This window comes from Somniosus microcephalus, chromosome 2, assembly GCF_052327205.1.
Source record: "Somniosus microcephalus isolate GS21.2 chromosome 2, FLI_Smic_1.0, whole genome shotgun sequence".
Classification (NCBI taxonomy): domain Eukaryota; kingdom Metazoa; phylum Chordata; class Chondrichthyes; order Squaliformes; family Somniosidae; genus Somniosus; species Somniosus microcephalus.
The window spans coordinates 302,151,988-302,167,267 of record NC_140988.1 but is presented as its reverse complement, the minus strand read 5'-3'; the positions used below and the strand labels follow the sequence as shown (position 1 = coordinate 302,167,267).

The window sequence follows — 15,280 nt, the reverse complement described above, 5'->3', positions numbered from 1 at the left end:
CAATCAAAAGTTATAGAGCGTACCTACACATATGTTATATCAAAAGAAAGCTCATCATTAAGGGACTCTTGTAGGTGTATTTACTTTTTGGTCGGACAAATATTGTTCGCACATTATACAAAAAACCTTCAAAATTCCACTCATTATCCACTCATTAGCATTGACTGACGTCAAGGTTGACCAATCCTGTGCCGTGATGATTGACCAATCCTACAGTTCAGTCACCTGATGGTTGACCAATCGGTGTGTGTGTGGGCGGGACTAACCATTCTCAGCTCAGGGATCTGGCAGCCATTGCCTCAAGCTAAAAACCCCATTGCCTCAACCTAAAAATATGCTCATCGAGGTTAGTATCTTATTTTTTTTTTTAAAGATTTACCAAAAATGTTTTATAAGTACTTTAACTTTCATCTTTGAAGGTATTAAAAGCTACAAATGTTTAGGTTAAAAAACACTGGAAAATACCCCAGCCCCGGGGCCTAGGCTTCTCCAACTGCCGACAGCCCAAATCCAGTCCCAGGCTCCCAGCCCACACATCGACCAGGCCCAAAAAAGCCCTGCAACGCGGGGCTCCCCTGCTAGTAGACAATAAAGGAGAGGATGACAAAAGTGAATAAGAGGTTAGGAAAGAAGTCAAAAAAAATTAGGAAAGGAAAGAGGAACTACAAAATTAAATTACTATGATATATAAAAAGCAATGTGTATTTTACAGACACATAAATAGCAAAAAAAAACAGATAGCTATAGGGCCAGTGTTCTTAACTTTTTAAAATTAATTTCTTAATTCCCTAATTTTTCTTTGGGTGCGCGGCCCATTCGCAATTTCACACATGCACAAAATTTAACATGGGAAAAGCCAGTCCTGGGCTGCGCAGGACCGGCAGAGAGCTGCGTGGCCGCGCAGCTTAGTGGGAACATTGGATAAGGCCACCAAAGGATGCACAAGATAAATTCACAGGTAATAACAGTGAAATGGCAGAAATATTGAGTAGCTATTTTGCTTCAGTATTTACCAGAGAGACTAGCAAGGTAGGGATTACATTAGAAGAGAACAAAAAAGATATAAAGACATTTAAGATAGAAAGGGGGAGATAATTGATAAACTAATCAAACTTAGAGCGAATAAAATCCCTGGTCTGCATGTATTGCATCTGTGCATTAAAAGAAGTTGGGGAAGAGATAGCAGAGGCACCATTACATATATATAAAAATTAATTAGAAAAAGGAACAGTGTCTGAAGACTGGTGAACAGCTAATGTGATTCCTATATTTAAAAAGCGAGATAGAAGTCCAGGGAACTATATACTAGTTAGCTTAACATCGGTGGTAGGAATGATAATGGAATCCTTACTCAAAGATGTAATTGTTAAACATCTAGAAAATGAAAATATAATAAAGAGCAGTCAGCACGGATTTCAAAAGGGAAGGTCATGATTGACCAACCTTATTGAATTCTTTGAAGAAGTAACAAAAAGTGTAGACAAGGGTAATGCAGTAGATGTAATATATTTGGATTTTCAAAGACCTTTGATAAAGTAAAGGCACCACGTAGCAGACTCATGACTAAGGTCAGAGCATATTGAGTCAACAGAGAGGTGGCAGAATGGATAGCAAGCTGGTTACAAAACAGAAAACAGTGAGTAGGGGTTAAGGGTAGCTACTCAGACTGGCAAAAGGTGGGAAGTGGTGTTCTGCAGGGATCGGTGCTAGGACCACTGTTGTTCACAATTTACATGAACGATTTGGACTCAGGGATCGGAAGTACAATTTCAAAATTTGCGGACACCACCAAACTGGGGGTGCAGTTAATACAAAGAAGGAATGGCACAAAATACAAGACATTAATAAACTTGCAGAATGGGTGTCTAATTGGCAAATGAATTTCACAGATAAGTGTGAGGCCACATACTGCTTGGATAATAAGAGTCTGAATGGGGTAGAGATGCAAAGGGATCTAGGAGTATACATTCATAAGTCACTAAAAGTAGCAACGCATGTTAATAAGGCCATCAAAAAAGCAAACCAAGCACTGGGGTTCATTTCTAGAGGGACAGAATTGAAAAGCAGAGAAGTTATATTAAACTTCTGTTGAACCTTGGTTAGACCACACTTGGGGTACTTTGCACAGTTCTGGTCCCCATATTATAAAAATGCTGTAGAGGCATTGAAGAAGCTGCTAAAAAGATTCAGAAGGATGATACCAGAACTAAGAGGTTATACTTATCAGGAAAGGCTGAACGGGCTGGAGCTCTTTTCTCTAGAAAAGAGAAGGCTGAGGGGTGACCAGATAGAGGTCTTTAAAATTCTGAAAGGGTTTGATAGGATAGATGTACAGAAAATGTTTCCACTACTGGGGGAGTCCAAAACTAGAGGTCATAAATATAAGATAGTCACTAATAAATCCAATAGGGAATTCAGGAGAAATTTCTTTACTCAGAGAGTGGTCAGAATGTGGAACAAGGAGTAGTTGAGGCAAATAGCATAGATGCATTTAAGGGGAAGCTAGATAAGCACATGAGGGAGAAAAGAATAGGACATGTTAATAGGGTTAGTTGAGGAGGCTCATGTGGAGCATAAACGGTGGCATAGATCAGTTGGGCCGAATGGCCTAATTCTGTGCTGTAGACTCAATGTAACTCGCTGTAACTAGACCTTGGAAAATTCACACTAGTAGCATTAAGGCACATTGACAGGGTAAAGTAGAAGGAGATTTACTCTGCATCTGGCCCAAACTATACCCAACTGGATTGGCTGATGGTGACAATGGGTCAAAATGTAGAAAAGTGTCCTACTTTTAATACTGACTTCACTCACCTTGATGAGCATAAAAGTTAACCAAAAATAGTATTTAAATAAAAAAGTAACAAGCAAAAGAGCGAGGGAGTGGGACTAACTGGATTGCTCTTCGAAAGAGCCGGCGCAGATTCGATGGGCTGAATGGCCTCCTTCTGTGTTGTACTATTCTATTCTACGAGATGAATAGATTAATGACTGGAGATTCTCTGGCATAGCACATTGAAATTAAAAGTTAAAATCAACTCCTTATCATGTCATATGGAAGGCGAGAATAAAATATTCTGTAAAAGAAATGTGTGGATGTGGGATCACCTGGGGCTTGCCTACTCGCCCATGTGGAATCCAAGAGGAATTTTCAAAACAGCATTCCAGATTTGGCCACTATTTGTTTTTGCCTCGCCCAGGAGATGGGGACAGGATGGTTGATGCATGAGCATGAAATCGGCCGAAGGACCTAGGTAGAGGGAGCACATTGGGCCTGATGGTCTTTTCTCATCCTAGATACCTAAACAGAAACACATAAAAGGATCTCAAGTGTCCCTCAATATTTGAAAATGTACTCTTTTGACCATTTGAATCTCACAATCCAAAGATGCTTCTAAAATAAAAGTAGGAAATGTTGGAAATGCAAAGCAGGTCAGTCAGCACTTTGATTTTATTTCAAATTTACAGTATTTGATTTTTTTTATATTTCAAAATTCTCCTGAGGTATCCTGGAAACTCGGACAATTCCATCATCTACACTTTGCCAACAGTTTTAGTAAGTTCTCGAATTTCACACCTTCCAAGTTCTTGGCATGGGGTCTATTTTTCAGTGCTAATTCGTAAACAGATATTTGATGCGAATGGTTGATTTTAGGCTGGTGTCCTGGGAACAGTATTTGAAAAAAACTGAATTGTCTTTGAGGGAGATTTAATTTTTTTTTAATGGAAAATAGCTGTTAGGTTTAGAAACAAGCCTAATTTAATGAACATGACAGTGAAAAAGTTCAATTTGTTTTAAATTAATGTTACTCTACATAAAGGCAGTGACAACGATATGGCATTATGTTATTAGAGCTGTTCAGTAAACTAAGTTGCAGACACAAATCTGAGTTAAACTGGCACAGTAGAAGTATGGCATTCAGAAAACTGTAACATTAACTTTAGAACCGGGCGGAAATAATAAAAAAATGGCAGCAAGTTATATTTAACTCCTTGTAATATCTTAAACTGTAAGTCCTGCCATACTGTATTTTAAACATGAAGTTTCTGTTGGAGTAGTTTTCACTCAGAATATTTTCCTTTGGTTATAGTATCTACAATTTAATCTGTGGTTCACTGTTTCCAAAGGTTATAAAGTAGAATGTATTTTAAAAAGAGCTAATACTAATGAAAAATGCAAGTGCAGCCAACACAGGGTTAAAGAGAACTTTGCTGTTAATCAGCAGAGGGTGTTCATTGGAGAAATGCTTCATGAGAATGTGCTTTCTCCATAGTAACAAGAGAGTAGAACAAAGAGGGTGAGTCTAATAAAGCAACAGAGGCTTTAGTAGGCACCAAACAAAAATCAAACGCGAAATATCCACAGCAGACTTGTTTTTCATCGAGACTAGACTGGTTACACTAGTAACAAATCCAAACTATGAAGAAATCTCAATGTATAGAAAAGAGAACACTTAGTCAATGATGGCATAAAAAAACCTACTTCTGTCAGCAGCAGTAATCCACCATCCATCTAAAATGGGCCAGATTTTACTCTCAAAATAATGGTGAGGCTAATGGCGCTTATTTTTCAATTTTTAAAATTAAAAATCCCTCAAAGACAATTCAGTTTTTTTCAAATACTGTTATTTATACGCAAATAGTATAGCAACTTCAAGCGAGGGGCAGATGTACAGTTAATAGCGAATATCCAAAAGTTACTGTCCAAGTTGCGCCGCTCCGCTGTTAGCTTTGTGAAAATGGCATCTCACTGTCTGCCTCACCGTTGATATGCTGTGAACGGCGTGAAGTTCCTGTATTTGCACGGTAGATACCAAGTAAACTCGCCACAGAAAGTTAAGTCTTATCATTTCAAGTCTAAGTACACTTTAACGATATTATAAGTGTTAATTACTGCCAGTCGACCACTCTGGCACTGAAAATTAACTATTAACTATTACAAGTGTTGAGTCTCATTCTCATTAATTGTTGGAAATTTTAAAAATGTAAAATTTTAAATGTTTTAATGTTCTTTACTTTTCCTTTCTCTTTTCTCTCTCTCTTAATCCAATCTTTCTTTCCCCTTCTTTACTTCTCTTTCTGTACCTGATTCGACATTGAATTGACCCACTCTAACATACACTTCTTTCTCAGTCCTTGCGCTGTTTATTTCACAATCCTTCGATTTGATTAGTTAAGGAGATAGAAACATAGAAACATAGAAGATAGGAGCAGGAGTAGGCCATTCGGCCCTTCGCGCCTGCTCCGCCATTCAATGAGAAATTCAGTACCCTGTCCCTGCTTTCTCCCCATATCCCTTGATCCCTTTAGCCTCAAGAAATATATCCAACTCTTTCTTGAATGTATTTAATGAACTGGCCTCCACCGCCCTCTGTGGCAGAGAATTCCACAGGTTCAACACTCTCTGGGTGAAGAAATTCCTCCTCATTTCAGTCCTAAATGGCTTACCCCTTATCCTTAGACTATGACCCCTGGTCCTGGACTCCCCGGCCATCAGAAACATCCTTTCTGCATCTAGTCTGTCCAGACCTGACAGAATTTTATAGGTTTCGATGAGATCCCCTCTCAATTTTCTAAACTCCAGTGAGTATAAGCCCAATTGACACAATCTCTCCTCGTACGTCATTCCTGCCATCCCAGGTATCAGCCTGGTGAATCTTCGCTGCACTCCCTCCATGGCAAGAACATCCTTCCTCAGGTAAGGTGACCAAAACTGCACACAATACTCAAGGTGTGGTCTCACCAAGGCCCTGTACAACTGCAGCAAGACATCCTTGTTCTTGTACTCGAACCCTCTTGCTACGAAGGCCAACATACCATTTGCCTTCTTAACCGCCTGCTGCACCTGCATGCTTATCTTCAGCGACTGGTGCACAAGAACACCCAGGTCTCTTTGCACTTCCCCTTCTACCAATCTATTGCCATTCAAATAATAATCTGCCTTCCTGTTTTTGCCACCAAAGTGGATAACCTCACATTTATCCACATTATAGTACATTTGACATGTTTCTGCCCAATCACCCAACCTGTCCAAATCGTACTGGAGTTTCACGACATCCTCCTCACAGCATACCCTCCCACCCAGCTTTGTGTTGTCTGCAAATTTGGAGATATTACATCCAATTCCCTCGTCCAGATCATTAATATATATTGTGAACAGCTGGGGTCCAGCTAGTCACTGCCTGCCACTCGGAAAACGACCCGTTTATTCCAACTCTTTGCTTTCTGTCCGCCAACCAGTTCTCTATCCAAGTCAATACCTTGCCCCCAATCCCATGTGCCTTAATTTTGCACGCTAACCTCTTATGCGATACACAGTTGCTTGCCATGTTCACTCAGGTTGCACTTTCAGCAACTTGCCACACAAAAAATTAAAAAATGTAAATGTGCAAGGGAAAGTCTCACTAATGGCAGATGCCATTAGATGCTCTGCTGCAGCAAAATCTGTGCCATTATGTCTTTCACTTAGTGTTTTTAATTACTGCAGTCCTCCTGAGGGAGGGATTTACTCAAATCCAGAAAGTGTGGCATCTTTATGGCCATCTGCAGGCAAGCCCCAAAGCAGTGAGAGACCAAGCATGGCAGAGAGCTCTGGCATCATCAAGACCTTGGGCACCCAGTTACAGAAGTTTAACATTGCTGGATGTATGAGGTGCAGTGACGACAGGCTTCACATCAGAAACACTCTACAGCCTACACTCATGCATATCACAAGGCATCCAACTGGTAGGCTCAACCAACATAACAAAAACAGATTATCTGGGCATTATCATATTGCTGTTTGTGGGAGCTTGCTGTGCGCAATTTGGCTGCTGCATTTCCCACATTACAACAGTGACTCCACTTCAAAAAGTACTTCATTGGCTGTAAAGCGCTTTGAGATGTTCGGTGGTCGTGAAAGGCGCTATATAAATGCAAGTCTTTCTTTTCTTTCTTAGCAGGGCAAGAGTCATATGAACAACTTTTTCTCAAAGAGACCATACCATTTCCCTCTCTAGCCAGGGTCCTCAAGGGATTCAGGAGTTGCCATAAAGCAGACAAGTGCTGGTGGTCACAGCATCAGTGACAGCTTGTTGCTGGCATATTGTTTGAACCTGCCTCCAGAGATTCCAAGCACCTGCCAGCCATACAGCTTTTACCGCCAAGAAGGATAAGAGCCGCAATATTCTGGAAACACTATCATCTCAAAGTTCCCCTCAAGACATATACTACCCTGAATTGGACATATATTGCCACCGATCCTTCATCATCAATGGCCCTTCGATCCTTCTGAGGTGGCCATCCTCCCTGTCCCCATAGAACGCTCAAGGTAGCCTTTTCCCCTAACCCGCTTTCATTTCAACCTGTGTTCCCTCCAGAAATGACTTACAAGTAAGGAGGCCGCTTTTAATTAAAAAAAATACTCCTCTTCTGAAGTCAAGACCACATCCTGGCCTAGATCCCATAACCACTGGTTGTTGGTGAGGCATGACTCGACTAACACAACACTAGGTTCCACTGAGGGCCAGGAGAGCAGGAAATCTCAATTACACAGGGATTACTGAGGGGAAGGCCCCCTGCTAGGACAATAGGCATGTTGGGGGGTGGATTTCACCCCCCAACAGGCCAACCAGAATCCCGAATGCAATGTCTGACCCCTAAGTAGTTACAGCAGGAGTATGCTGGAAGGGCCAGGTACTTTCAGGGCCATGGTGTATTTAAGTTTTGTCTCCTTCCAGGCAAATGATAAAAATGTGGGAAGTAGTTTTTGTTTGGATTAAGAACTTGAAAGCAAATAAAATCATGAACTTTGGGAGTTTTATTTATCTGAAATAAATAATCTTTTCTAAGGTGAACTTTAGAAACTTTTCCACAAGACTGGCTATTCATAGAGGTCTTGTTGTTAGTAATCCCTACCCCAGAAACTTTCCAAATGATGTAAAAATTGCTGACAGAATCCTTTTCCACAAAACTTAAAACAAACCTTTTTTTTCAATTCCAGTTAAAAAATTTCTAAAATGTAATTGAATAATAAACGTTATCAGTAATCATGTGGAAGACACTGAGGTTAGTCTAGAGAACAGAAAAGGAAACAATTTGAATGTCATGATTTCTAGTGGTTAGGTTGGAATTTTTTGATTTGCTGAAAATCTAAAATTTAATTTGAACACACAACAAAAATCTATACCAGGCATATCAGTGGAAAAAGAAACAAAAGTGACTATTCCTCTTCTAGTACAGGAAACTTTCTTTTATCCGGCACGGACGGGACCGACGTGGTGCCAGTTCATCAAAAATTCCGGATAACCGAACACTATAGTAAAAGATACGGAGCTGAGAGCTCCGTATAAAGCAACAAACCCTGTTGCTTAGCAACAGGTTCAAAACAATGGCCACAAGTTACAAGCGTCTCTGTAGCTTAGCAACAGCTGCAGCCACACCCTTGCACAGCAACACATGGAGCAAGGCAAGTAATAAAAGTTACCTGAACCTACTCCTGAATTTTGCCGGTTAACCGACATTTCTGGTTATTTAGGGGTCGGTTAATCGAAAGTTTCCTGTACGTTAAATGAATATGTGCAAGCGATTGTTGGATGGATGATGTGGTTTTCTATATTACACCTATGGTTGATCTGAATGCTGCCAATAATCTAAATCTTACTTGGCACCAAATAAGTTGGTTGCGAGACCAAATCTTCTGGAGTATCTTCATGCTGCCAAATATGATTAGCCTCGGCACAGATGATTTTATCTTTCAAGGTTCGCCACTTGCTTAGTTTGCCTTTTTCATGTGAGACATGCACTTTGTTCGTCTTGTGCTTTACATTGAGACGCAAGCTGAAGCCTTCAAGAGTTAAATGACCCCGTTTGCTGCACATCCATGCCTGATGTTGACCACTGCCACAGGGCTCCAGTTTCACAGCTCCGAATTCATTGGCTTTATGAACGGTCAGACACTGCTCGGTTTTAAGGCTGACTATGGTGTTGATGCGGGAATCCCATCTCCACTGCTGCTGTTCAGAATCCGGGTTACACTCAGTGAGAGATATTCTATTGTTCTCATTGTTTGCACGGATACATTTGTCTAGACGGACATTCTTGATGTTGAAGCCTAGAATATTTAATAACAAAATAAAATTTAAAAATGCATAAATTAAAATATACATCAAGGAGGAATGTTTGAAGCATTAAACATACACGTTGGTTAAAAATATGCATACTCAATTATTAACTTTCTTTTTGTAATGTTACAATGTATCTACATTCTAAAGGAATGGATGGACTGACTTGCCTTATTGTTTTTGTGCTAAAATTGTTTGTTCTGTTATCGCCAAATAACTATGCCCAGGTAAGCTGGTTTATAATTCTACAGGTTTGTAAAAATTTAACCAAGGTGTAATTTTAGTTAACAAATCAATTTGAACTTACAACAGCAACAAGAACTTATATTTATATAGCACCTTTAACGTAGTAAAATGTCCTAAGGTGCTTCACAGGAGCATTATCAAAAAAAACTTAACACCAAGATATATAAGGAGATGTTAAGGCAAATGACCAAAAGCTTGGTCAAAGAGGTAGGTTTTAAGGAGCATCTTAAAGGAGGAATGAGAAGTGGAGAGGGGAGACATTTAGGGAGGGAATTCCAGATCTTAGGACTTAGGCAGCTGAAGGCACGACCACCAATGGTGGAGCGATTATAATCATAATATGATAGAATTCTTCATTAAGATGGAGAATGAAGTAGTTGACTCAGAGACTAGGGTCCTGAATTTAAATAAAGGAAACTACGATGGTCTGAGGCATGAGTTGGGTAGGATTGATTGGGGAATGTCACTCAAAAGGTTGACGGTGGATAGGCAATGGCAAACATTCAAAGACCGCATGGATGAACTACAGAATTTGTTCATCCCAGTTTGGCATAAAAATAAAACAAAAAAGGTGACTCAACTATGGCTAACAAGGGAAATTAGGGATAGCATAAGATCCAAGGAGAGGACATATAAATTGGCCAGAAAAAGCAGTAAACCTGAGGATTGGGAGCAGTTTAGGATTCAACAAAGGAGGACAAAGGGATTAATTAAAAAGGGGAAAATAGAATATGAGAGTAAGCTTTCAGGGAACATAAAAACTGACTGTAAAAGCTTCTATAGATATGTGAAGAGAACAAGATTGGTGAAGTCAAGTGTAGGTCCCTTGCAGTCAGAATCAGGGGAATTTATAATGGGGAACAAAGAAATGGCTGACCAATTAAATATATATTTTGGTTCTGTCTTCACAAAGGAGGACACAAATAACCTCCCAGAGATGTCGGGGAACATAGGGTCTAATGCAACCCCACTATTTAAAAAAGGTGGTAGAGAGAAAATGGGGAATTACAGACCGGTAAGCCTGACATCGGTAGTGGGGAAAATGCTAGAGTCCATAATAAAAGATGTAATAGCAGAGCACTTGGAAAACAGTGACAGGATCGGACAAAGTCAACATGGATTTACAAAAGGTAAATCGTGCTTGACTAATCTACTGGAATTTTTTGAGGATGTAACTGGTAAAATAGATAAGGGAGAACCAGTGGATGAAGTGTATTTGGACTTTCAGAAGGCTTTCGATAAGATCCCGCATAAGAGATTAGCGTGTAAAGTTAAGGCACATGGGATTGGGGGCAAGGTATTGACTTGGATAGAGAACTGGTTGGCAGACAGAAAACAAAGAGTTGGAATAAACGGGTCTTTTTCCGAGTGGCAGGCAGTGACTAGTGGGGTACCGCAGGGATCGGTCCTTGGACCCCAGCTATTCACAATATATATTAATGATCTAGACAAGGGAACTAGATGTAATATCTCCAAATTTGCAGACGACACAAAGCTGGGTGGGCGTGTGTGCTGTGAGGAGTATGCCGAGAAACTCCAGTATGATTTGTACAGGTTGGGTGATTGGGCAGAACCATGGCAGATGCAATATAATGTGGATAAATGCGAGGTTATCCGTTTTAGTGGCAATAACAGGAAGGCAGATTATTATCTGAATGGCAATAGATTGGGAGAAGGGGAAGTCCAACGAAATCTGGGTGTCCTTGTGCACCAGTCGCTGAAGGTAAGCATGCAGGTGCAGCAGGCGGTTAAGAAGGCAAATGGTATGTTGGCCTTGGTAGCGAGAGGGTTTGAGTACAAGAACAAGGATGTCTTGCTCCAGTTGTACAGGGCCTTGGTGAGACCATATCTTGAGCATTGTGTGCAGTTTTGGTCGCCTTACCTGAGGAAGGATGTTCTTGCCATGGAAGGAGTTCAGCGAAGATTGACCAGGCTGATACCTGGGATGGCAGGAATGACGTATGAGGAGAGATTGGGTCGATTGGGCTTGTACTCGCTGGAGTTTAGAAGAATGAGAGGGGATCTCATTGAAACTTATAAAATTCTGACAGGACTGGATAGACTAGATGCAGGAAGGATGTTCCCGATGGTTGGAGAGTCCAGAACCAGGGGTCACAGTCTAAGGATAAGGGGTAGGCCATTTAGGACAGAAATGAGGAGGAATTTCTTTACCCAGAGTGTGGTGAACCTGTGGAATTCTCTACCACAGAAGGCAGTAGAGGCCAATTCATTAAATATATTCAAGGAGGAGTTGGGTATATTTCTTAAGGCTAAAGGGATCAAGGGATATGGGGAGAAAGCAGGGACAGGGTACTGAATTTGGATGATCAGCCATGATCTCATTGAATGGCGGAGCAGGCTCGAGGGGCCGAATGGCCTACTCCTGCTCCTATCTTCTATGTTTCTATGTTTCTATGGATGTTCAAAAGGCCAGAATAGGCAGAGTGCAGAGATCTCAGGGGATTATAGGGCTGGAGAAGATTACAGAGATAAAGAGGGGCAAGGCCATGGAGGACTTTCAAAACAAGGATGAGAATTTTACAATTGAGGCGTTGCTTAACTGGGAGCCAGTGTAGGTCAGCAAACACAGGGGAGATGGGTGTGCGGGACTTCGAGTTAGGACACAGGTGGCAGAGTTTTGGATGACCTCACGTTAATGGAGAGTAGAACGGGAGGCTGGCCAAGACTGTGTTGGAATAGTCAAGTCTAGAGGTAACAAATGTATGGATTAGGGTTTCGGCAGCAGATAAGCTGAGGCAAGGGTGGAGAAGGGGAATGGGCGATCTTAGTGGTGGAACGGATATATGGTCGGAAGCTCAATTTGTGATCAAATATGACACCAAGATTAGCCTCAGACAATTGCCAGGGAGAGGGATTGAATAGGTGGCAAGGGAATGGAATTTGTGGCGTGAACCAAAGACAATGGCTTCGGTCTTCTCAATATTTAATTGGAGGAAATTTTTGCTCATCGGACAAGTAGTCTGACAGTATTGGCAAGATGGAGGGTTCGAGAGAGGTGGAGTAGAGGTAGAGCTGGCTATCATCAGCGTACATGGGAAAACCCGCGCCGGATGTTGTCACCAAGGGGCAGCATGTAGATGGGAAATAGGAGGGGGCCAAGGATCCTTGGGGGACACCAGAGGTGACAGTGCGGGAGTGCGAAGAGAATCCACTGCAGGTGATTCTATGGTTACGGCTAGGTACTAGGTAAACTAGACCTGTATTCTCTTGAATTCAGAAGAATGAGAGGGGATCTCATTGAAGCATACAAAATTATTACAGGGCTTAATAGGGTGGATGCTGGGAGAATGTTTCCCTTGGCTGGGGAGTCTAGAACCAGGGGCCACAGCCTCAGGATAAAGGGTAGGCCATTCAGGACTGAGATGAGAAGAAATTTCTTCACACAGAGGGTGGTGAATCTTTGGAATTCTCTACCCCAGAGGGCTGTGGAGGCTCAGTCATTGGGTATATTCAAAACAGAAGTCGATAGATTTCTGACTAGTAAGGGCATCAAGGGATATGGCGATAGGGCTGGTGAATGGAGTTGAGGCAGAAGATCAGCCATGATCTCATTGAATGGTGGAGGAGGCTCGAAGGGCCGAATGGCCCAATCCTGCTCATATTTCTTATGTTCTTATGTTCTTAAACATAGGAATAGAACCAGGCAAGTGCAGTCCCATCCAGCTGGACGATGGTGGCGAGGCATTGGAGCAGAATTTTGTGGTCAACGATGGCAAAGGCTACAGACAGGTCGAGAAGGGCGAGAAGGGATACTTTACCTTTGTCGCAGTCAATTAGGATGTTATTTGTGACCTTGGTAAGAGTCGTTTCAGTACTGTGGCGGGGGTGGAAATCTGATTCGAGGGATTCAAACAAAGAGTTCCGGGAAAGATGGGCATGGATTTGGAAGGCAACAACGCATTCAAGGACTTTGGAGAGGAAAGGGAGGTTGGAGATGGGGTGATAGTTTGCAAGGACAGAGGGGTAAAGGATTAGATTTTGAGGAGAGGGGTGATGACGGCAGATTTGAAGGAGAGGGGGACAATACCTGAGGAGAGAGAGCCATTAACAATATAAGCTAACATGGGAGCCAGGAAGGGAAGTTGGTTGGTCAGCAGTTTAGTAGGAATAGGGTCAAGAGAGCAGGAGATCAGTCTCATTAACAAGATGAGCTCTAAAAGGGCATGAGGGGAGATAGGAGAGAAACAAGAGAAATATGCAAATTTAGGGTTAGGACAGGGGATAAACGGAGAGAAAGTAAGGCCCGGTGGGCTGGGGAAGGGGCAGAAGTAGCAGAGGTAGTTGGACAAATGTTTGCGATCTTTTTAACAAAAAAGTCCATGAGGCCGGTGACGTAATAAAACTCACTACGCACTTGGTTTGAGCATAAAGCAAGGCTTTAATCAACTTGTTTCAGAACATGGAGGTCTAGTTATACTTCACTAGTTCCTTGTCTTACAAAATGTCCCTGGCAAGCTGGGCCCACGCCCGAGTATTTATACTCCTTGGACGGCGCCACCAGCTGGCCATCCAGCGTTATTTCATGAGTAGTTTCTTGATGATGATGAGATTTATAACAGCCGGTGTCGGGAGCAGCAGGAGAGCGGCAGTACAGTGAGTATTTAAACTTACTTTCACTGGCTTTTTTCCTCAGAGGCTTACCAGTCTCGCAGACTGGCGGCAGCGTTCCGGAGCCACGTCACGATTCAAAAAGTGACGTGGGCAAGAGGAAGCAGCTGATTGGGTGAGTACTTATACTACTCTATAGTTTGACAGTTAAGGTTTTTTAGAAGGTCTTAATTTTTGTGGTTATAGTTTCTAAGGCCTCTGTTGTGTAGCAGGGAGTGCTAGTAAACAAGGGCCCTTGAGTATATCATTTAATTGTAGTGTAATTAGTGGTAGTGATTTGATTTAATTTAATTTAAATTAATGAAAGGGTAAGTCATGGCAGCACAGCTCGGCCTCGTGGGATGCTCCTCCTGCACTATGTGGGAAATCAGGGACACTTCCTGTGTCCCTGACGACCATGTGTGCGGGAAGTGTATCCAGCTGCAGCTATTGGCAGACCGCATTACGGCACTGGAGCTACGAATGGATACATGCTGGAGCATTCGTGATGCTGAGGACGTCGTGGATCGCACGTTTGATGAGTTGGTCACACCGCAGGTAAAGGCTGCACAGGCAGGAAGGGAATGGGTGACCGCCAGGCAGAGTAGTAGGCGCAGGCAGGTAGTGCAGGGGTCCCCTGTGGCCATCTCCCTCTCAAACAGATATATCACTTTGGATATTGTTGGGGGAGATGGCTTATCGGGGGAAGGCAGCAGCAGCCAACTTCTTGGCACCATGGGTGGTTCTGCTGCACAGGATGGGAGGAAAAAGAGTGGGAGAGCTATAGTGATAGGGGATTCTATTGTAAGGGGAATAGATAGGCGTTTCTGCGGCTGCAAACGAGACTCCAGGATGGTATGTTGCCTTCCTGGGGCAAGGGTCAAGGATGTCTCGGGGCAGCTGCAGGGCATTCTGGGGGGGGAGGGTGAACAGCCAGTTGTCTTGGTGCATATAGGCACCAACGATATAGGTAAAAAATGGGATGAGGTCCTAAAAGCTGAATATAGGGAGTTAGGAGGTAAATTAAAAAATAGGACCTCAAAGGTAGTAATCTCAGGATTGTTACCAGTGCCACATGCTAGTCAGAGTAGAAATAGAACGATATTTCAGATGAATACGTGGCTAGAGGAATGGTGCAAGGGGGAGGGATTCAAATTCCTGGGACATTGGAACCGGTTCTGGGGGAGGTGGGACCAGTACAAACTGATTGGTTTGCACCTAGGCAGGACTGGGACTGATGTCCTAGGAGGAGTGGTTGCTAGTGCTATTGGGGGAGGGTTTAAACTAAAATGGCAGGGGGTTGGGAACCTGTGCAGGGAGACAGA

At 42.4% G+C, this 15,280-nt stretch overlaps 1 protein-coding gene across 2 annotated transcripts in view; it reads right to left on the bottom strand.

Annotated features, from left to right (window-relative positions):
• LOC147123493 (uncharacterized) overlaps window positions 1–15,280 on the bottom strand; it is a 59,403-nt gene that overhangs the window by 24,190 nt on the left and 19,933 nt on the right. For both annotated transcript variants that reach the window (XM_085973747.1, XM_085973755.1), the window contains exon 3: window positions 8,642–9,091. In XM_085973747.1, the coding sequence (XP_085829873.1) occupies window positions 8,642–9,091 (450 nt within the window). The remainder of the gene's footprint in view (window positions 1–8,641; window positions 9,092–15,280) is intronic.